At 36.2% G+C, this 24,686-nt stretch overlaps 1 protein-coding gene across 16 annotated transcripts in view; it reads right to left on the bottom strand.

Moving 5' to 3' along the window:
- LOC139462460 (cytosolic carboxypeptidase 2-like) overlaps positions 1 to 24,686 on the bottom strand; it is a 104,506-nt gene that overhangs the window by 15,382 nt on the left and 64,438 nt on the right. For 6 of the 16 annotated variants that reach the window (XM_071244194.1, XM_071244193.1, XM_071244195.1 and 3 more), the window contains 7 exons: positions 23,308 to 23,430; positions 22,588 to 22,635; positions 16,946 to 17,012; positions 9,379 to 9,510; positions 6,827 to 6,931; positions 1,989 to 2,042; positions 484 to 614 (listed from right to left, as the gene is read on the bottom strand). In XM_071244194.1, the coding sequence (XP_071100295.1) occupies positions 484 to 614; positions 1,989 to 2,042; positions 6,827 to 6,931; positions 9,379 to 9,510; positions 16,946 to 17,012; positions 22,588 to 22,635; positions 23,308 to 23,430 (660 nt within the window). Of the gene's footprint in view, positions 1 to 483; positions 615 to 1,988; positions 2,043 to 6,826; positions 6,932 to 9,378; positions 9,511 to 13,204; positions 13,232 to 16,254; positions 16,291 to 16,945; positions 17,013 to 18,832; positions 18,878 to 22,587; positions 22,636 to 23,307; positions 23,431 to 24,686 lie in introns of all 16 variants that reach the window. The other 10 variants (XM_071244200.1, XM_071244209.1, XM_071244208.1 and 7 more) reach the window with 9 other exon arrangements.

Here is a 24,686-nt window from a genome sequence, read left to right as displayed (position 1 = left end):
ACCATCACTTACTCATAGGCTTCTCCAGTTTATTAAACTAACCTCTCGAAAACAAAGCCCCAACTCCCAAAACGATCGCTAAGCACCCACAACTTGAAAGTGTTTGTGTAAACAACATAACAATACCAATCGGCCCGTTATTACCAGTGCTCATTTCCTTGTGTACCGGTAGTGCTGATGTAAGAAAATATTTAGCTGTTGATTTCATACAATTTCTCCTATGACGCCGTGGCAGAGGACCTTCTGTGCGGATTCGTGTTTGAATGTTTTTCATGAAATTGTTCCATCATCAAGAAAAATGATAGGGAAAAAAAAAGAAGTTCCCTCATTGCCATGTGGTGTTTAACTAACAATTCAGTTAGACCACGGACAAAGACAAAGGAGCCATGGCATAAGTCTTGATAAATCCCTGATACATCATATTATAATGGAGATCTACTATGCTAGAAAATCAAGGAGGTGCTCCTCCAGACTGCAACCCACTTTCTGTAGCATGTCCTGCTGTCGTTGTTGTGCTGCTGAAACCTCCACCAGGTGGCGTGGCATCTGCCGCCTATCCTGCGGGGGCACGTTACCCTGGCGGGACTTAAGATAGTCCTCCACTGTCACCTCAGCTGTAACATGTACAACATCAGCATCTACACAGTCTGAACTACATCACACACAGTCCTACATCTTGTGAGGATGCCGTGGAAACACACATCTTTCCACACACATAACATTTCTGACATCCTGCACCTGTTACAAATGGCAGTCTACAACTTTAGCCACTTATCCCAGTTCCAGATCTAGTCAAATTTGTTTCAGTCTTGTAAGCTTAGCAAATACATCCATATATTAACATCTGAAGAATGTCAAGTGACAAGTTCGAGCTAGTTTTTGGGACCATGTCGGGCAAATGTGAGTACTGATTTGACTTAAACGTAAGTGCCCATCATTTCAACACGGAACAAATCTCCAGAGCTCTAGGTAAGCTGTGTATTTACTTAAAAAATATGCACAATAAATAATCATAACTCAATTAATTTGATTTGTCTGCGTAGAAATACCCAAACCTTTAATAAACCCAACAGCATTTTCAGATTGCGTACCGGTCTCTACGTATTGTTATTTACTGATTGAATACAGGCATCACATATACACATACTCTACTTCAGTGAAATACTGCAACAAAGGGCTATATCTCACTTATTGTAACTTAGATATGGAGAGATGCAAATTAGAGGTCACCTGAAACAGCATTTTAAGCAGAACGTTTAAAACATGTTTGCCCAATGTTTAATAATACCCAATAGACTGGACCCTATTGAGTAAAAAATATATTGAATATTCAAAGAAAACTATCAAGACCCACAGTTAATGATGTTAATGATAACATGTGAGTAAATACTCAAGGGCTCAAAGATTTATCTGGAGCCCTGCATCCCCCCTACCCCCACCCCAATCACCAATAAAGTACCAATGGTATTAACAATTTTCTTCTTCATAGACATATTTATACAATTCTCAATAGCATATTTATGTAACTTCCTTGAAACTAATCATCATTTTCTTGACATTGCAATCTTCATTGTATATAACTTCTGTGACTGAATATATCTTATTTCATGATAAAGAAGTGAAAACTGTCTTCCTCACCACTTCTCTCACAAACATAACCGTATTCAATGAGTTTGACAGTTAGTAATCGCATCTATCAAAGTTACGACAATTATTACTAAAATATATGAAGAACTTAAACACATTTAGAGAAAATAATAGAAAGGGTTTTAAGAGACAAAAACCTTAAGCTTTAAATTTAAACAGAACTCCTAAAATAAAATAAAATAATCTACCAATTCTATCATCAAACTTAGGCTATAACGTTCAATCTGAAAAATGAATATCCATTATAATTTGACCATTATATAGAAGCTGACATCAGTTAGTAGGAGAACAGTATATTTGTTAGTCTGGGAGATGGGCCAGGAATTTGGTGTAAGTCTTACGCTCATCTGTACTCCTCCGAGAGAATAACTTCCATATCTTAAAGTAGGAATTGCCTAGAACAGTGTAAAACAAAACATTGCTGCAACAACAAAATGTGTGACAAACAAACAAAATGCTGAGATCTTCTGCATAATTAAAATATTCAAATTTTAACTTTTAATTAAATTTTTGGGTGAAGTGTGAACTTCAGGTTTTGAAATTCATTCTGAAGTGAATTCTGATTGAAAAATTCTTGTACCATCCTTATATACAGATGAATATTTAAAAATGATTCAGTTAATTCATTCAACTTTGATGGATTTGAAAATTAGTCATAAAATGATAAGAGGCAGAAAACCTCATGTGCATGTTAAACACAAAAAGTGTAAATATTGTTAACAATTTTAATACACATAATTATGTATGAATCACCTGCTACATCTAATAAATGTTTATTTAAAAAAAATACACACTAAAAATAGAAACATTTACAAAGACACTGAATTCATATGTCAATGTGTCAATCCTGTAGAGCTCTAAAGCAATATGCTATGTTAACTTTATTAGTAAAGGTTGAAGTATAAGAATGAAAGTAATATTTGGTCAATGTAAAATGTAAACCAAAATGTAACAAAAGCCATTGTTACCATCAGACAGAATCACTACACAAAAGTTTTCCACACAGATGGATTTGTTCCATTCCCATCTCATGGATAAAACAGGGGCGTGTTGCAAGCCATGAATCGCTTAGAGAAAGCAAACTAATCATCCCGGGGTCTGCAACAGTTCGAAGCCTGTGCGCACTCTTCCAAAATGGTGGCGCAACTACCGCTTGGTTGGCTTGACGTAAATGACCGTAATAGAAGAGGCTCGATGAGCTGATAAATGTATGACTACTTTAAAGATGTCTTTGCTCATTTCCTCGTTGATCCAGTCAAGAATTTCTTGTTCCGCTGTCAAAGTCAGCCGTCACTTTGGTTTGAGAACGAAGCGACCTCAGCCAGCGATTGTTTCGCTTGCAAGCAGCTGAAAGTTAGCGCACTGTTGTAAGGTGAATTGCTGTACATCGCTTGCAAGCGATTCACGCTTTGCAACACACCCCAGGGTTCACTCTAGGAATTTTCTGAAATGGGCCCTTTATGTGAAAATTTCAAATATTCCAGCACATTCAGCCCAATGTTATAATGCCCCATAGTATTTGAAAATGTGGGCCTTTTTCAAATTTAGGGGCTTAAAGCACAAGGCCCCACCCTAGAATTATCCCTGGATAAATCTTCTCATCTTATTATCATTCTGGTATACTGTGTAAGATCTATGCTGTTTTCAACAGTACTTCAGTTATATCATGATGTGTCAGCTTGAATTAGGAGGATGAGATATTCATATATATGTATTGACAATCTCAAGAACATTAATTCAGGGTTTCATTGGTCAAACATTAAACTGATGACTGGTAGAGTGAGTGAGTGAGTGAGTGAGTGTGGTTTGGTTGCCATTTGGAACAGTATTTCAGTCATATCACAGCCTGTCAGCCAAAGGGAGAGCCTGAAGTTATGCAGGTCTTAGACATTTACCACTTTGATAAAACCCATGGGTATGATGTGGACAAGCCTAGCAACAGAATTAGGACAAGTCTGGGTTTTGACCAACGATCTGGCTTCTGGCATGAATAAGGGACAGAACTCTGCTCTGCGAATTGGAGCGCCTTGGATGACTTGGCATCCAAACCCCATTTTATTCTGGAGTAATCCTGGTCGTCCATTATAGTAAGGTGATCCAAGGTAGAGTTAAATGCTGGATGAGCATAAGGGTGTAACGTCTCAAAGTATCTCCATACTTGTCGAAATATGACACCATAAATCCTTGAACATTGGTTTATATATTTCGGAAGGTCCTTTAACCCAGCATTACTTCTGGGCAAGCCATTATTTCGTTCAGAGTGGCCATGCCATCAGAATTTGAAATATAATTGTGTTTATGCAAAAGTTTTGTATCAATATATAATTTCCTGTGCCTGCACATTGCTGTATAAGTGCAATAATCTTGAACACAATGTTAAACCCCATTTCGCCTCACCTCCATACAACAAGACTGATGGTTCAGAAAGGTGAATGACCAATATCAATGATTGCTCAGGAGTGGGTTTATCTCCCCTCAGTACCTGAAAGATTTCTAAGCAACAAAAAATCATCTATTCCAGGAGATTGTAAAAGCATCAGGCCGTGAAATTTGTCTTTACGTTAAGGTTTATATGCTGTCTTTTATTGAACTCCTTAAAAGCGTTATTATTTGACAAACTGTGTATAACAACATTAAATGAAATCACAGGTTTGATACAGGCCTAGGCTTACCAAGTCATCATTCATATGACATTTTCAAGGCATGCGATTCTTTTTAATATGCTTATTTCACATAAAATGTTTCTTTTAAAGTGTTAAACTCTTCAGACTAGATCATATTCAAAGCCATTTATCCAATGTTTAAGGCAGTTCAAGTTATTTTCTTGTGTTGTTGTCCCCAAACATCTACTCTATGGCTTGTCAGAGTGTGTGAATGTAAAATATGTTAAATTTTAGATATTGATCAGATTTTAGAAGAAGTAAAAGAAATATTAATAACTATATTCAGATGCTGTTAATACTACAATTCTACTACATGTATGTGGGTTAATGTACATTTGAGTGATTTTCTGTGATAAGGCTTAAATTGTTGAAAAAATATAATATGAAACAGTTTAAATGTGTAGAACACATTTTCAGAAATCTCACAAACAAGCTAGATCCAAAATACCACATAGAACAAACCTAGTTAATCCAGACCTTATTTATCTGGTAAATATTCCCATGGGACAGGAATTTGGTATTACCAGGAAAACTAAAGCACTAAATCATTAGGCTACAACAAACTGATTTTTGTCTTTTTTTATAAATTTTCAAAAGTAAAGGTAAGGAGAATGAACCAAAATAATCTTTACTTATCTTGAAGATAGAGAAATTTCAAAGTTCTCATGGATTACCAAAGGTTAGAAATCAATGATTTTAGATATTAGGATTTGATTCCTTTAAGCCTTTGGAGAAAATTTGTAATGATCTATCTTTTCTTTACCCATTGCTTTATCAGCAGTATTTTCATAAGGTAGGTACTGCATGATCTGAAAATCCCTGTAGGAACAAATTTGTGGCCTTAAAAACAAATATTTACTACCCTGCAATCCTAAGACACAGCCTTGACCCAAGAGTGACAATCTTTTACAATAAATATGGGATGGCGCATGGACTGCATCACAATTTATGTTAGACTGGTCCACTGAATTCTACCTTCCTGGTGTCATAAACTATTGAGAGAAAATTCCTTGCAATAATCGCATAATCCCCTCACTTAACTGCTGGATCAATCTCATTAAAATCAGATCTTAGTTCTCACTATTGCTAAACAAAGATCTGAGGACATCCCATTACGGGTCACGTCAGAACGACCTTTCATCCGCTTACAAGATCATGAAAGTGACAGTCGGAATGTGTTTTCTAATCATGCAACCTCGAATGCGTTAACACAGGGTATTCCGAAACGACAGTTTCGGCCCTGTATGACAGATTCTGTCAAAATTGTCGTCTGTTTCTCGCTTCCAGAGGAGGCGTTGCACAGTACGTGGGAAGCACTGCCATACAATTGCAACCACATATTAGATATTCCGGAATGTTCATTTGTTCAGTTTTCAAAACTTTAATCGAGAACTGTGTCAACATATTTTTCAAGCATAGTCTGAAATGGAAGTCGGCAGGTTGAAACGAGTGCCGAAAAGCTCGAGAAAGCTGCTTTCTAATTGGCTGATGTCAACTTCTTGTTACTCGTTTCAGTCGTTGGTCAAATTCGCGAAAGGTCGTTCTGACGTGACCCGTAATGCGATATCCTCAGATCTTTGTTTAGCGGCAGCGAGAACTTAGATTAGATTTAAATGAGATTGCTGCTGGACAAAAATGTTAAATCACACATTTCAGGGTGTTTACGGTCTGGATTAATAAGGTTTCAGTGTTCATGCACGAGGCCCCATTAGGTTAGTCGATGTAATGTTATAAGCCCTGACAGCTTGTTAGCTGCTGACTAGATATCCATATATATTGACAACATCAGGAGAATTCATTCAGGCCAACACAAAAAAGATGTACTGATAAAGAAAAATTATTTTAGTTGTCAATACCCAAGTGAATATCCAGTCAGTATAACCAGTTCATTACTTGGATCATGAACAGGGATTTCCCAGCCTCATAAGGTCATCATGACTCCTTGTGAATTAAATGTTTATATTAAAAAAAAATATCCTGAATAAAATGCATGAATTACAGAAGCAATCAGAATTTTTATTGAAAATTTTCATAACAATTAAATGGTGTCAAATACGCAGGTTTTTTCATGGAACAGAGTAGTCCAATTGCTAATGGTGGAGGAAAGTGTTTTTGAAAGAAACCTTGATTTTTCTGCTCAATTCTGCCTTATTAATACGTGTATAGAGTAATATTTTTATTATATATCCCATCCTCAAACTACAGGAACCATCCCTGTAAATCTATGATCCAAGTAATAAAAAAAAGGTTATCTTATTATAATGATTGTCTCTATGGAAATACCAAAAGAACAGCTCACAGAAATGGTTAAAAAACAGCTACAGATTACTATTACCATTCAAAAAATCAAACAGCCATGTTATTATAAGAAATGAACTAAAAACAATTTCAGGTCACAGATGCTACAGAATGTAATTGAGGTTAAGGACTGTAGTAAAGGTGTTTAATAAAGATGAAAACTTAATCCCATGTTGACAGGTCAAGGATGAGGGTCAAGGTGAAGAGGTCAAGGCTACCTGAAGGAGGTTCAGACGAAGGTGCCAGATCCTTATCTTGTTGTTGCTTATCCCTGATTTTCCTAAGTTTACCACCTCGAAGGTCTTTTTTCACCCCGTCGTGAGCTATATGACAGGTGAAATTGTAAAAAAAACAACTCATTGAAAGAAAGCTGATCTTAATACATGTACCGGAGTATTGTAATGATGTAAAGATCACATTTAATAAATTGATTTTTTGCTCCTTATTTTGGTTTCATTTGCCTTGTGTCCAGACAGTCTTTTCACAACATATGCCATTGGCCCATGAGACAAATTTTTGTCACATTTCTGTCCATGCTGTAAATAGCTGACTGAATTGAAACATTTGATATTGCTAAAAATATTGGACATCTCTATAGTTTTGGATAAAAAATACCCTGACATTCTTTCAATCTTTATTGCCAATGAGAGCAAAAATATAGCAAGTTTAACAATTCCGAATTTCCATGTTTTATTTATCACTGACTGGGCAGCATGATCAAATGCATTTGGTCTTCTGAAAAGATTTCAAAATTACTCAACACAAAAAGACACTCTTTCACTTCAAGTTCAAAAGTTTAATATCTTCTTTTGTGGAACACAAACATTGCAAGCAACAAACTGGCTTCATATAATCAGACAATTCTAGAAAAACAATATGGAAGCTATATTTAAAAAAAATAGTTTTCATATGACTATGAACATATTTAGGAGATATTGTTATTGTGCTGTGAACATGAAACAGAATTCAAATACTTATTCAAATATATTCTTCTAAAAACATGTGTGAATATAACTCTCCACCATGATCTATTACAACAATATAATCACAAACAAACATAATGAACAGCTGAAATACCCTGTTAAAAAACAAACAAAAAGGAAACAAAACCATAAGAAAAAACAAACCCCAAACAACAACACATGACCTGCAACAAAATATAGCACAATACAATTCACAAGAAAAAAAAGCAATTAAACAAAAAACAAAGAAAGAAGGACAATATTTCACCTTATTCAGTATTAAGTCTATGTCTAAAAATAATAAAAAAATATTGTTAGATAACAAACTACCACTCAAACTATAAAAACCCCGTGAAAACACAAGCAGGCAAAGCGTGCAAGCCTAACATGACACCAAAGCTCCCTACACCATTCCAAAACCATAAGCGTCTTATATAAAGGTAGATGCTGTGCAGGACAGGAAGTGCTTCAGAGCTTGTTTGAACATCACATAATTACCTGCATTTAATCAGGGTTCAGATTTGACATGTATGCAATAAATGCATTAACTAATATGTTACTTAATGCAAAGGATAGACTGTCTGTGAATGAATACATGATTTGATGAAGCTTGAGTGAAACAAACAAAATTTTACAGGTAAGTAAAGCTTAATTCTAAAATTAAAAGTTGAGGTATGATCCTAAGGGCACCTTTATACCATTGGAAATATTAAATCTTTAAGTTTAATAAAAGTTTGAAGTGTTTTTACATCTGAAACTTATTGGCCATGTACATTCAGCTGACCGGTCATTTTGATTTTTCTCCTGGCATGATCCTGACTGGCATGATCCTGACTGGCATGAACATGGCTAAAATGACCTTAAACGCATGATTTTTCAAAACTCAAGATAACATGTAACTTCGAGCCAATATGTGACCCAAGAGAAATATTTTCCCCCTAATAAAATCATCTTGGGTCAGGGACCTGTGCATCTTCCCAAGGCAAGAGAGTTAACTGACTTTAATGTCCAGTTTCCACCCTTGCCGAACTTGGCTGGTATTATGGAGTTACATTTTGGCTGGACCAACGAGTCTATGTATAGTCCAATCGAAATCAAAATCGGGTTCGGAAATTGTCATGCAGATTTCAGTTGAATGCAGGATTTGCAAAGCATGTGCACCGCCAACTTGTTGTCAACAGATATTTTCCAAATCTTTTCACGTTTTTAATCAAGGTGCTCAGATGTTTTAATGCACTTCATGATTTAAGACCCATTTTATCACATTATAGATTTTGATTATAGATTAGATCATCTTGACTTGGCGGGACTATTTTGTTTGAAGCAAATGCATGTGATACGAGAGGTGGAATCTGATTGGTCCATAGGAGAGGCTTAGAAGGGCCATAACTTGTAATAGTTCGTAAAAAAACAATAGGAAACTGGACGTTTAAAGTCAGTTAACTCTCTTGCCTCGGGAAGATGGGACCTGTGATGTTCAAATATTTTAAACAATTTTCCAGAAAATCATGAATTTCTAAACCTTTTGCTAATTTCTTAACCTATGCAGATCTGTGTAAAAAAGGCCCTTATCACAATGCATTCTATAAGTTCAAACAAAATGTCCTCCAAAGATAAAACAACAAAATCGGGTAAAAATCAATAAAACACATCTTCCCCAACAAACATGAATTACATACATGCCAAACCCTGCACAACAGTGACCAACCATGACCAACTATTCAACAAAAAATGTGAAGTTCACACAAACCAACAGCCCACTTTCTCAAACAAACTGTGGTTAACTGGTGAGGGACAAAATGGTTTACCTCCTGTCCCTTGCAACTGATGTGCAACGTACTGGGCCGCGAAAGTTTGCTCATGATGCGGACACAGCCCCTCCAGACTGAAGGGGAGGTTGCCGGGGATGTGTTTGTTGCCAGAATAGCGGAAATGAGGAACTGTCAAAGAACAGACTGGCACACTCAGAGCTACGAAGGGCAAGGTCAGACAGAGAATGGGGAGATAACTCTATCACTACCTTCTGTCACATTTGAGAGTTGTTTCCCCATTAGCAATAATTTTCTTCAAATGTATGGAAATAACTTCCTTATGTTTTATTTAGGTTCTAGAAATAACAACTCGAAAATTCAATTAAAGGAAGGTTACTCATTATTACCTAAGGCCATAATAAATTATTAGATTTTCATCCCTGCCTGACCAACATCATTTTATATTCAAGGACCAAATATAAACATGTGCATTCCCTCCATGTACGTAATCATAGTCATGCCAAACATTCATTCTTACTGTTAAACACATCTGTCAACAGATAATTTCCAGTTTGTTTAAATATAAAAAATAAAATGCCTCCCTCACTTCAGAAACATTTTGCTGAAAATCTAACAATTTATTTATTGTGGCCTTATCAATAAGCAATAGAATGGTAGCTTCAGAAGGTAGCAGATAAACGCTTAAACAGGTACATGGATATGTAACAGTGTACTGAAAAGCAAAATGATTTAACAATATGAGAGTTCTTGTTCAGCATTTGAGGATATTTGTCCTGCAGCTCGTGATCTGAACAAGGATGTTTCGAGGTAGTCATTTTCTTGTTTACTTTATAAGTATATAAATTGAACCAGAACCTATAATATGTAAAGTATATTCAAATATATCAAACGGTTGGTCCCCAAGGACATTCAACTACATAAAACAAATAACATCTACATTTCATAGATTAATGAAGTCATCATTTCAAATAGCTATTATGTCATATACAAGAGAGAAGACGTCAATTGTGTGTATTTATTGACTTAAAATCATATTTGATGTAGTTTCTACAGCAGTACGTTGAATTTTATGTTCATTATATCTTTCATCACTCTTTTGGATATATTATCACACAACAATCATGACAGATAGATTTATTATTGAATACATGTATTAGGGTGGGACGGGTGACTCGGGTACGTGGGTCAGGTGGGTACAGAGTAGAACCCGGGTACTCACTGAACTACCGAACCCGGGTACCCACTGGACTATCGGACTCGTGGTTAGTTACAACATAACAATATAAATATTTTGTTTTTAATGATTTTATTACAGGGTACACATGGTTATTATCTATTGTGAAGACGTCCGATTTTCGAACACAAATCACCTAATTTCGTTAATCTGACATACTCGTTAATCATACACAATCATATGCAACCAACAATGTAGGATTAACGAGACTTGACTGTATATTGTTTAATGACAAAAATTATCTAGAACTCTATAGTTATGCTACAAGTCACGAATGTTCGCATTTCTTTCTGACTTTGCACCCATTCTTTGTGACTTTTCATATTTTTGAATAAAGATATAACTCAAGTCAACTTCAGTGTATGCATGACCAGATTATTTAGTACACGTACCTAAATACGTTTTGCCAGGGGTATGGTAAAACAATTCCCAGTCGGACATTTTTACCTATCTCTTGAGACCTCAGTGGGTACCTGGGTAGGGTCGGGTAATAGGGGGGTTGGGTACCCAGGTAGTAAATTTGGACACAGTATGTCCTAACTGTGGTTTAGTTTGAAATATGAAAATTATATATCACCAGTATGACAGTTCACAGACTGAAACTATTTGAGATTTCGGGTTACTAACAATGAACAAAAATGGGCAGTTCCCATTGGAGAATAATTACGGCCATACACTGTACTTCACATGCTGTCATTTCAGAGCACATTGGAACCTACGCCAAAATGAACGTACAATCTGGGGAACATTTGTGTTTATTTTTCTCTCTTTTTTGTTCAGATGGAAATATCCTAAACTGGGACAATGGTACTAAAAGAAAGAAGCCTAATCGTTATAGAACACTGACACTTGATTGGCTCAAAACCACACACATCCTTCACTCTGACTGTACAGCCATAGTTCACTCAGGGCTCAGATAACTCAACCTCCTATGGAGGCTTTGTCTATTTACAATGGAGAGAAATACCAAATGGGAGTGAGACATCTGACTTAAATGTAATTGAATTTTCTTTGGTGTAATAATTATACATTAAGCCATTAAACATGAATAGAGTCCCAGTTCCTGACAGGAGCAAAAGCATGAAGAGCTGTCACTATTGACCATTTCTTACGACTGATAACTAAAATGTCAATGAAATGGTACTTTCAAAAAAGCCAAAAGCCAAAGGAGCTTCTGCACTATTGACTATGTGAAGTGAAAAGAAGAAAACTAAAACTTCAAAACCCAATCAGAATATAAAGACTTCCACCACCAAAAGAAGAGAACATTTACAAAACCTCCTGGAGCTGTAGGTCAGCTGATAGTCAGATACAACGAAAAATATCCAACACCTCTTAAAATAACGAAAAGAACTAAAGAGAAAAAAATTATACAATAGGAGAAAAAGTTTTTTCGTACTTCGGTATCAGATGAGTACTTTTGCACTGATCTGTCTGAATGTACTATTACAGCTTTTGTTCAGATTTGATAAGAGTGAACATGTGTATTGTCTGAAATGATGATACTATATTTCTCAAAATTTATTTTTCATTTATTGCACACTATTTACTTGGATTAAATACTGGGTAACCAACTTTCCATACATTTAGAACAAAAATTTGTTTAAGTTTCTCATCACTGTGATAAGAGACTAATATTATTATAAACAAAAAGAAATTTGCGACTCAGGTAGTGAGTATTTTGTTAATGCTGACGTACTACAAAGACGATGTCTATGACGTGAAGGCTAACATGAAGACTGACATGGTATCTCATCATTGATACATCACAGGTTTGTATACACAACATCCCTCCATCACCAGTGAATACATACAGCCTTTGCAATAAGTTGCTATTGTTAACCATTGAATCAGACGAAGTCTGGTTCCAGTGAGCAGGAGACCACGTAACATCACACAAATGGCAATAATTCTCATGTAACATGGATTGAGGCCACATATTGCTTCAAAATCAGGAAATGGTGTGGTTCACACAAAGTTCATACAGCGTAGAGCTCATTTGACTTCCATGACTTATAAACAGCATCCTTTCATTCGCACACACGTCACTACTAAGGGTGTGTGGTATTACAGGTATATCGGTAAATGGAGGTTCTTTCTTTCCACGATACGTATCACAATAAAAAAATTTCATGCTCTATACATCAGGTGATGTCAAATAGCGATTTTTTAATGTTATTTTCTTGCCAAATGCCTCCGCTGCCCCGCAGCACTACGGGCCCCAGGACAGATGCATATTTATTGACTGAGTAAACATCATGTTGTGCCAGCATCTTGTTTTGTTCCATTTATTAACTTCAGTTCATACCTCAATGTATCAGACTGCTGCTGAATTCAAAATTTATAATTATATGATACATAGTGATAAGTACCGCAAGACGTCCTTGTTCATCGCAAAATATTGTGATACACTTTTAAGCTTCCATTACCCATCCCTAGTCACTACTACACTGCATAGTGGCCATATGTATTCATGGGTTATGTACGAACATAGTGTATACATACCCGTGAAGTATAGACGATAATCCTATCTAAGAAGGAAATAATTGAGATAAAAGACTGTTATTGTCAAGATAAAGATGCTATGATGTTGGTCAAGAGGAAAGTGACCAGTGGTCAACAAAATACCTCTCTTGGGATCCAGTTTCACAAAAACTGTGAGTGAAAATGTAAAGTGAAATTAGTTTCAGTGCATATTCAATGAGGCCAGGAGGAGGCATATTCTATCTGAAAATATCTGAGTGAGTGAGTGAGTTGGGTTTTATGCCACTTTGGACAGTATTCCAGTCCAGGATTTGACACATTGTAACCATAAAAGGAATCCTGGGTCTTCAGTAGGTCTTTCTTTTACCACTAGGCAATCTAACTGTACATTCTGTGACAGGATGTTAATTATGCTGCTTTCAGCAATATTACATCCTTATCACCATGCCAGGCCAAACATTATCTGGCCCCAAACAAGCATGTCACTTTATAGGTGTGACCAAGCACAGGCATGCAAGTTTCAAACTAGAATCCAGGGGAACAAAAATGTCCTTAAATGTTATTGAAGAACACAAACATTGTCAAGAAATATGATACAAAATTAGAGACTTAATAATTGGAATCCATCCATCCATCCATTTACTTTACATAAATCTGTTATTATTTATCAGTGTTCATAAATATGTTTTATTTCAACTCATTACAATAAGGCAGGAAGAAAAAAGAAAAGAAATCACTACAATTTGTGTGCATGGAACACATTGTCATGGTTAGGGAGGCAGAACTCATCAAGTTAGTTGAATATGTGCTTTTTCCTTGTTTTTCTAGAACTACAAGTGACACAAAAGGCAAGTATTTTCCAAAACGTTACACTATCCGAGATGATAAGAACCAACATGATGTCATTCAATTGTTCCCTTGACAGGGAAGTGATAACAACTAATGTTATAACATCCTATTGTTCCTTTGACAGGGCAGTGATAACAACTAATGTTATAACATCCTATTGTTCCAATGACAGGGCAGTGATCAAAACTGATGTTATGACATCCTATTGTTTCCATGACAGGAAGGATAACAACTGATGCTATGTCATTCTACTGTTTCCATGACAGGGCAGTGATCAAAACTGATGTTATGACATCCTAATGTTCCCATGACAGGAAGGATAACAACTGATGCTATGTCATTCTTTTATACCATGACAGGGCAGTGATGACAACTGATGTTATGTCATCCTATTGTTTCCATGACAGTGCAGTGATAACAACTAATGTTATAACATCCTATTGTTCCCATGACAGGGCAGTGATAACAACTAATGTTATGACATCCTATTGTTCCCATGACAGTGCAGTGATAACAACTTATGTTATGTCATCCTTTTGTTCCCATGACAGGAAGGATAACAACTAATCTTCTAACATCCTATTGTTCCCATGGCAGGGCAGTATTGACAACTGATGTTATGACATCCTATTGTTCCCATGACAGGATGGATAACAACTGATGCTATTTCATTCTATTGTTTCCATGACAAGGCAGTGATGACAACTGATGTTATGTCATCCTATTGTTCCCCGGACAGGAAGGATACAACTGACGTTATGTCATTCTATTGTTACCATGACAGGGCAGTGGTGACAACTGATGTTATGTCATACTATTGTTCCCATGACAGGGCAGTGATAACAATGGATGTTAGGTAATCCTATTGTTCCCATGACAGGGCAGTGATAACAGCTGATGTTATAACATCCTATCATTCACATGACAGGAAGGATAACAACGAATGTTATGACATCGTATTGTTCCCATGACAGGAAGGATAACAACTAATATTATGACATCCTATTGTTCCCATGACAATGCAGTGATGACAACTAATGTTATGACATCCTATTGTTCCATGACAGGAAGGATAACAACTGATGTTATGTCAACCTATTGTTCCCATGACAGGGCAATGAAAACAACTAATGTTATGTCATCCTATTGTTCCCATGACAGGAAGGATAACAACTAATGTTATGTCATCCTATTGTTCCCATGACAGGGCAGTGATAACAACTAATGTTATGTCATCCTATTGTTCCCATGACAGGGCAGTGATAACAACTAATGTTATGACATCCTATTATTCCTTTGACAGAAAGGATAACAACTTATGTTATGTCATCCTATTGTTCCCTTGACAGGGAAGTGATGACAATTAATGTTATAAAATCCTATGGTTCCCATGACAGTGCAGTGATGACAACTAATGTTATGACTTTGTATTGTTCCCATGACAGTGCAGTGATTACAACTTATGTTATGACATCCTATTGTTCCCATGGCAGGAAGGATAACAACTAATGTTATGACATCCTATTGTTCCCATGTCAGGAAGGATAACAACTAATCTTACGACATCCTATTATTCCCATGACAGTGCAGTGATAACAACTAATGTTATGTCATCCTATTGTTTCCATGAAAGTGCAGTGATAACAACTAATGTTTTGTCATCCTAATGTTCCTATGACAGGGCAGTGACAACAACTAATGTTATGACATCCTATTGTTTCCATGACAGGTCAGTGACAACAACTAATGTTATGACATCCTATTGTTCCCATGATAGGGCAGTGATATCAACTAATGTTACGACATCCTATTGTTCCCATGCCAGGAAGGATAACAACTAATGTTATGACATCCTATCGTTCCCATGACAGGGGAGTGATAACAACTAATATTATGACATCCTATTGTTCCCATGACAATGCAGTGATAACAACTAATGTTATGACATCCTATTGTTCCCATGATAGGGGAGTGATAACAACTAATGTTATGACATGGAGAACAGAATATCTTCTACTGATACCAAGGTACCTGATTTGGGGTCCACTTTCACAAAAACTGCCATGGAAATTATGTTATTCAATAATGTGAAAGATAAGTATAATTAGCAAGTTTGCAGACTTCATATCTAGAAACCTTATATACGACTTAATTGTAACAAAGGAAATGCTCAGTTTGATCAAATAAAATACAACAAAGATAAGTAATAAAAACAAAGAAGAAACAAATCATCAAAAAATCATCCGTCTCTAAATCTAGAGCAAAAGGAAGGATGAAAATATATGAGCTGACTGTGCTTTGGAACTAAAAGGCAGTAAGGTAAGAATATTATTATTCAGTTCTACCAGGAGGTACGATCGAAATAGTGGATAGTGCTGAAACTGGTAAAATATATAATAAATACATAAAATATCAGTCGTTAATGTAACTGAAGATAAAATGAACATGCACTGATACTTATCATCCATCCACCCATCCATCCATCCACCCACCCATCTCTCCATCCATCCATTTTGGGCTTTTAGACATTAGCTTTCAATATTAGGATAAAGTTAACAAGTTGTTCATTTTTATAATGCTATAACCATTACTAAATACATTGTTTGATAATCATTTCTTAGAAGTTGACAGATGACAAAGTAGACACAATTTATGGATCACAACTACTTGTTAACAAAGTTGTTATCTAAATTGTCGACTTTGTCATTACTAAATACAATAAAAACATATCACCTTGCCGATAAAACATGTATTTTGTTGTTGAATAGTCCATATATGTAGAATGCACAATGGAAGATCTGCAGCTGGGTCAAATACCAGCAGAAATATACAATCCCATTGTTATGAATAAGTACCTATCCTATAAAACTTTTGAAACAAACATAAATCACAGTGAAATATACAAGGAGATACTGTAAAGACAAACATCATAAGACATAGGATGACTGACATTGACGCCTTTATGCTGATATTGATCCGCAATGCACAAACCTACTGCATCAAACATATCAGCTGTATCACTGGTCAGAGTCTCACCTGGTTCATTCAGAAGAGGAATTCCATTTCTCAGGTATGCTGCCGTCAGTACCTCCAAGTAGTCAGACTAAAACATGTTAGTCAGCAAAGTTAAAAAGAAATTCATGTTTTATGTTGTAAAATGCTGAAAACTTGACTGTTTGAATATGTACTGATGTTTTGTCCTACATTAATCTGAAATCTTTTCTATTCAAATTATTATAATGAAACAATTTTAAAACACATATTCTAACTTTGGTAATATTTGGCTAAATGGCCACAAAAATCAAATTAAGTTGTTCTGTGTATTTAGACATGAGATAATCAAACACAACATTGTTGTTGTTTGAGTTTGAATCTCATTCGAAATGTTTCGAAATGGATTTGAGCACAACAACACAGCATGTCTGAAAACATGATGATGCACTTTCATTTGTGTCAGGATACGTACAGATCTGGTGAGCAAGTGAATATTGTTCTATGCCACACTCAGCAATATTTCAGCTATATGACGGCAGCTGTAATTTGTCAAGTATGGAGCAGACAAACCAGTGATTGATATTTTGACCTATGATCCACACTTTGGGGAATGTGGACACTGTATCAACTGCCACCAAGCCTGACCACCTGATCACGTGGGGTTAACGTCACATTCAAGATTATTGCACTTATAGTGTGTGTGCTTGTGCGTGTGCGTGTGCGTGTGCGTGTGCGTGCAATTTTATAGTGCCAGCCCACACTGAGGTACCATGCTGCAGTTTAACATGAATACCCCACCCAGGCACAATATACTGTTTCCGAACTGACCAGTCCTTGTTTTAGACCCTTAATGCTAGGTGCCAAGCAGGGTAGGAACAAGTACCATCTCGTAACGTCTTTTGGTATGATGCCATCGGCGATCGAACCCCTGACCTCCTGCTCTCCGGGCAGAGTTTCTACCATTTGACCACGGATGCATCACATGAGACGTATGTTCTACATATCTACATGTCTGCTGAGCAAAAACTGAAGACACTTCTTCATGTTATTGATGTTGTTGAGATGGTGTAGATTTTAGTGTTTAAAAAAGTTGAAATTTTCACTACAGTAGCCCTTTTGTTTTAAACCATATTTTCAAAGATTTTGCATCAGAAACAAGTTTAGTTTTTTTAAGCCAAACATATAGAGTAAACAACACTTATCATACATGATATCGTAACCATGTTAACAAGGTATCACTACAGAAAGGAAGACAAGAGACAACATTAACAGGAACATGTCACTAACATACAGGGGAACATCTTCTTGTCTTTTGCAGGGACACAAATAATGGAATAAAAGCATAAAGACAAATCACTTATCAGCTATAACAATGGGAGGAAGATTCTCCTTGAGAAAAATGAGAAGTTGGTCCTCTAATACCTAAGTGTTAAGACTATATACTTTATCATCAAAGGAACCATGACAAAACATAGACAATAGGAGACAACTGAATGACAAATTGAGTGTAAGGCCAGAGGCAATGAATTTTAGGTTTAAAATAGTGTACCGTATTTCCTCTGTCAGACACCCAGGTGTCAATTTAATACCAATAATTTGCTGCAAGCCCTTGACCTGGCATCTGTTTGAGGCCTGGCATCGATTCTGTTTAATGCCGACACAGCATTTTTTTTCAAATATTGAAATCTTCAACCAAATGATTTTTCATTTGCATCATAATTTTTACACTTCACTCAAATTTTATTTCTAATGAAGATGTTTATAGCCTGCTTTCTTAAATATATCTACGGTATAACAAAGTGAGTGTTATATGCCGCTTTTAGAATTTGTTTAACCATCTGGCCTTAATACCTCAATATTGTATAAATAGGTTTCAATGAAAAAAGCTCTGAATAAAAGAGGTTGTATTGTTTAGGGCTAAACGATTACCTCACATGTGAAATTATACAGTTTGGGTGCACACACAGACCAGGCCTGTATTGGATTCACAGATACATTTCATCAATATCACATAACATTCCATCCTTGATTACCCAGTGCAGTTTAGCTATATTCCAATATGACAAATACCCTGGGCCCCTTTCCTTTTGAGTTACTGATAAGAGAGAAGGCGATAGTGATGTCATTTCTAAAACCAAGCTACAATGGCAAATGGGTCCAGGGTAGTTTCATAATAGAATGGAGACACAATGTACTGTATAACCCAGGCAGATGAGATGCATCATCAATACTGCATAACCTTGTACAACAGTGTTCGAAAATAAGCATGACAATCAAGTGGACCTTGTCCAATGGTCAATGTGAAAAGTTAAAATTTAGAGGATCTCTAGATTCAAATACCATAGAAGCAATCTCAAGGACCACGGACGCCCCCTTATTTTGAACACTGCACAGGATTCCTCCATCACACATGAATACATATGACCACTTTGCTGACCTGGTATTGACACTATTTTTAACCAGAACATCAGGTAAATGATAGGGAAGACAGCAAGTGCTCAGACTATCAAGCATTAATATTATTATTACATAATACATTTATATACCGCAGGTAACCTGAGGTACTAGAATATGTTCAAATGCGGTTTTATTTGTTCCCCGACCAGTGGATCCGTTTGCATTCCAGTTATCATTCTCAACTCCCTGGGGTGTATACAACCCAAGCTGCCTCGGAGTGCTAGAAGGTTTTTACATCCACCTTACATATCGGGTACCCATTCCCTGCTGGGTGAACAGAGGCACATTTGTCACTTGCCCAGGGTGACAACACAAGTTTTAACACTTGTGTTTCGGGTGTATGTACGTATTCGTGTTTCCACCATCTGGTCATCTATCATCAGATGAGTTGGTTCTTTTGAGTGCACAGGGTGTGCGTATTGAACACTAGGGGTAGTGACAACACTATTATATTGCATCGTACAAATAGTAATGTTCTTGCTGCAACATACGCCCTAGATTTGTGGGCGTCTGATGTACGCACTGCCTAGATGTCAGGCTATGGGAGGTTCACACAATGTCAACGTACAGAATTATAGTTGGTTGGTTGTTTTGTTGTTTAACGCTGCACTCAGCAATATTCCAGCTATATGACGGTGGTCTGTACATAATCAAGTCTGTGATTGATATCATGAAAATCGATCCACACAATTGGGATTGATGACATGCATCAACCAAGTCAGCGAACCTGACGACCCGATCCCCTTAGTCGCCTGGGTTGCTGAAAGGCTATTCTACCCCGATTCTTCACGGGGCCACAGAAATATAGTACTCACTTGAATTCCAAAAGTTATTCTTTGCCTCACTTCCTTAGCTTGCTAAAAACAGACTTCCATTCACCACAATACCTCAAAGCAAAGGTGTGTATTCACAGATGATGGAGGACAGTAATGTATACAAACCTGTGAAGTATTGACGATGCATAACATAAACATAATCAACTTGTTAAACAAGTTTGTATACATAGATATTGAAACACAAGAAATATAGTTTCAATAAAGATAGGTGCATTAAGCATTTAATAGATTAAGTTGTGACAAAATCACCAGATGTTTGAGTTAATATATGAAGATTGTTAATTATATGATTAAACAGTTACATAACATTAATATCAGCACATACATATTGCAATGATTACTCAGTGTGTAGTCCTAAAAATATATGCAAACATGCATTATTCATTATAAGATTATGTCTATCAAGATGTACTATGCAAGTTATAATGCATGAAGTATTGAGGAATATACAGACAGATCATGCTACAGTAACAGGACAGGAATACAGGTCGCCTTAGTTATGATGAATTTCAATATTATATAATGACCAAAGTTTTATCTCTCCTGGTCTTTTCGTTTTGTACTCAATGCCAAAACTCACCACAGCAATACTCTACTCATGAATAGAATTTATAAGTCATAGCGTTTGTTTTTTTAAACATCAAAGAACCTTTGTAAAGTTTAATTAAGCTGTTTTGCCCCCAAGAGTGAGTGAGCATAGTTTTACGCAGCTTTTAGAAATATTCCAGCACTATCACGGTGGGGGACACCAGAAATGGGCTTCACACATTGTACCCATGTCAGGAATTGAACCCAGGTCTTGGGCATGACAAGTAAACACTTTAACCACCAGGCTACCAAACTGCCCCTTTTCGCCCCCAAGAAGTATTTGTTCACTAAATACAGTCATTTGATGATAAAGTCTGAGACATTGACTGCTTCAGCAAATTCAAGGGTCATTATAAGCAAGAATTTAGGTGTATATTTTTAGGTGAATTTTGATGTCAGTTATGTCACTGCCTGAAGCCTAAGACGGGGACCACTTTGGTGAAACCAAGAAGCACCAGTACGCCAAATCTGGGAGTATATTTATTATGAGTTTTGATGTCATGTCTACATTAAAGGACAGAGAGAAACTCTTGGATATGTCTTACTTGAACTCAATAGTCTTGATAGTTATAGTAAGGCATTATAAGGCATCGGCCCCTGTATTCCTGTGTGACTCAGATGACTACAAGCTAGGTGTTGAGAGGGTGTGGCCTGAGTCAGGCACCCTGGGAAGGACAGAGACAATAGGATGGACTGTCTCAAAAGTTGCTTTTCAAACACGATGAAATTAAACATTTGATCTTACAGGTCTACAATAAAATTTCGGAACAAAAGCAATTGATGTTCATTTAACTGAAGTTTATATATAAAAAATAATTTCAAAACACTAAAATATAGCTAATGTAATTGATTAATACATAAATCATAACTAATGTTTTAAGCTCAGTGTAAGGTTTTAAGTTTGACTCAGTGATGTTTCATACAGATAAAAGAATCAACTAAATTCATCTGTATATTCAATCCAAATTTCTTTCAAACTGCTTGATGAAGGTAAACATACCATATAATACCATACCATACCATACCATATAATAGGAGTGCCACGATTTACTGACACATTGATTCCTTGTGACTTTACATCTGACGATACTTTCATACAAAAACAGCACAAACAAAGTATTGCAATACATGGAGCTAATTGTGAGGTAGGCATACCGTGACACCTCAGCTATACTGTTAACCTCCACTGACGTCTTAAAATTCTTCTCCAGTTCGGATAAATCTCAAAAACATGTTTTTTATATATCCCTGGGATTTTATTAATATGACTTCAATTTTATTTGAACACAATGTTATTAAATGTAAAATCAAATGACAAATGTTATCTTTGTATTCCCATGGATCAAACACGCAACCTTCATATCTGTAGCCCAGTGAGTGTATCACAGATATGCTGATAAAATCACAATGCTTTTAAGAATGTCTTTTTCAAGTACCCGTACGCAAGCAACTGATATTTTACGCCCGTTTCCATAGGTTCATGGAAAGTGTGTTTGAAACATAAAAATGTCGATAAATGTTGTTTTAAGTGTCTTTTTTTCAGCTTTTAAGTTAGATGAATCACTTATCCTTGAGTTTTTATGAGATTTAAAACCCTCATCCTCGGTTTTATCCCTGGGATTCGGGTTTTAAATCTCATAAAACTCCTCTGATGTGTTTTATCCTTCACGTACAGCTACATTAATAATCTAGTTATGACATGAAATTGTAAAAATAAATTACGCAACTTTTGAGACAAACCCCAAACCTGCCCCCTGACAGTGGGTTGGGGTGTAAGGCCCTTGGTTATAACCCCCATCTCACCTCATTCTGGAGAGGGGTGCCTCTTTGCCGAGAGGCAGCACTCAAAGCCTGTCAGAGGTCAAAAGTCAAAGGTGACCGACTTATACTACCTATGAATCTATATATAGATAAGCATCTGCATCACATAGACTTACATAGAGTTCATACTATTCTAACACTATGGCACTCATGTCTAATATAGTCATACTTCAAAGAAAGAATAGCATATGTTCATCAGTTAAACACTATGCATGCAAGTCTCAAGACACTTCTATACCCACTACCTGTGGCACTCATCTAAGGCTATGAAAATTCAAACATTTCTCATCCGAAGCATATTTTCAAAATTCTAAACAATAAGTTCCTTCTTTTCCACTGCATGAAAAACCTTCAAAGCATAAAGTAATGGCATCACACCTTAACAAGGAAAGATAACACTTTCAATAAAAACCATCACTGAAACCAAAATGAATGATTCTCTGAGTAAACATTATTCATCCAGCATGTTATCATATCTTTTTGGACGATGAGAAACATTTTTTCCTATTTTAATTTCCTGAAAACTAACTAAAGCTCTAACCCCTCAAAAATATATTTCTTCGTACTTTCATTAACCTTCAGAGCAGTCATAATCTTTCAGTTAATCTTTCAGTTACAATCAAGAACAAAACTAAAATGCACAAAATAAAATATGTAACTTTCACAATGCATGCACTATGGTACTGAGGAACATGTTTTTACCCGTTTCTGTTGTCGTTCATCACACCGCTCTTGTACAAATATTGGTATACCATTACTGGTGCGTTCGTCCTGTGACCGAGGCCGTTTAGATGACGTAGAGTAGCGGAGCGCCTGGGGGGGCCCCTAGTGGAAACAAGCCAACCGTAACAGACAAGCAAACTGTTGCTAGTTAGTGCACACACACACACGCACAAGCGTACACACATGGTTGACGTAATGCATGTCAAGTGCTATCACAAGAGCAGTGGGTATTGTAATGACACTATCAGTACCGACAGACTTTGGAGTTTTGGGAATATGAACATCATTTAATATCTATTTTAATACCATATTTTCTTGTCTATAATTTACAAAAAAACATGTACTTATAGACCCCACTTGTTTTAGTCCATTTTTTGTTGGAGAAGAAAATAACCACTTGTGTTACATACACTTGTGAGAATTGTTTTGCAATAAAGAATATATTCAGACTGAACAGGAGAGAAGCTAGGTTAAAACATGCAGTTGCAAATTTGAAAAAAACACACTTAGTGGACAAAGTTTCCTTAATTGTCTTTTCTCATAGATAAGCATTTTCCAAATCAGAAATATTTTTCCAAACATTTCTCAATGATTATAAATAGCAATCATCTTGACACTATTAATGACCTTTGCTCACACACTCTCCTGACGATTCGGTTAACACTACTCAATAATCATCACTCCGATCATTTTAAATGCAAGTATCAAAAGAAACTGAACCCAAAACTATAAATGGAAAATCTTATATGATATCAACATAGATAAAGATTTCAGAGAGTTTCTTTCAGTGAGTGAGTGGGTTCAAAGCCACTTCGAACAGTATTCCAGTTATATCAAGGACTAGATATCCAGTGATTGACATCATGAGCATCGATCCATGCAATCGGGATACAATTACATGCAATCAACAGTCACTGACCACCAAATCCATTCATTTGCCAATATCAAATTACAAATGTACATTTGATGATGTTCATTATAAAAGGAACTAATTGTTACAAGCGGTATCGTACTGACAGTGTCAACAATGTCCCTGTTTGCACACAGCAGATTGTAAGGGGTGATGGATGAACACGCACAGGAACTGTCTGGGGCTCATTTTATCAAAACAACGCAACAATTATTCCTTTTCTAACAATACATTATTTATTACGTCGAACAAACGTAATCTCTTATTCTATGAACAAGCCTACCGTTAATTTGCAAAAGTGAAAAAGGGCACAATTTAAATGCTGTTTGATTGAAACTATACTTTTGGAAAATTATTATATTTTTGTTACAACTCGTATTTCAAGTGTTTGTTTCAGAAAAAAATTCTTTTGCAGATATCTTGTTTGACACCAAGTTCAGTGAAAACT

The sequence above is a fragment of the Haliotis cracherodii genome, unplaced genomic scaffold (assembly GCF_022045235.1).
Source record: "Haliotis cracherodii isolate W230 unplaced genomic scaffold, xgHalCrac1.p SCAF_15, whole genome shotgun sequence".
In the NCBI taxonomy this organism is placed as follows: Eukaryota; Metazoa; Mollusca; class Gastropoda; order Lepetellida; family Haliotidae; genus Haliotis; species Haliotis cracherodii.
The sequence above is the reverse complement of the archived record's forward strand: the minus strand, read 5'-3'. Positions and strand labels throughout refer to the sequence as shown.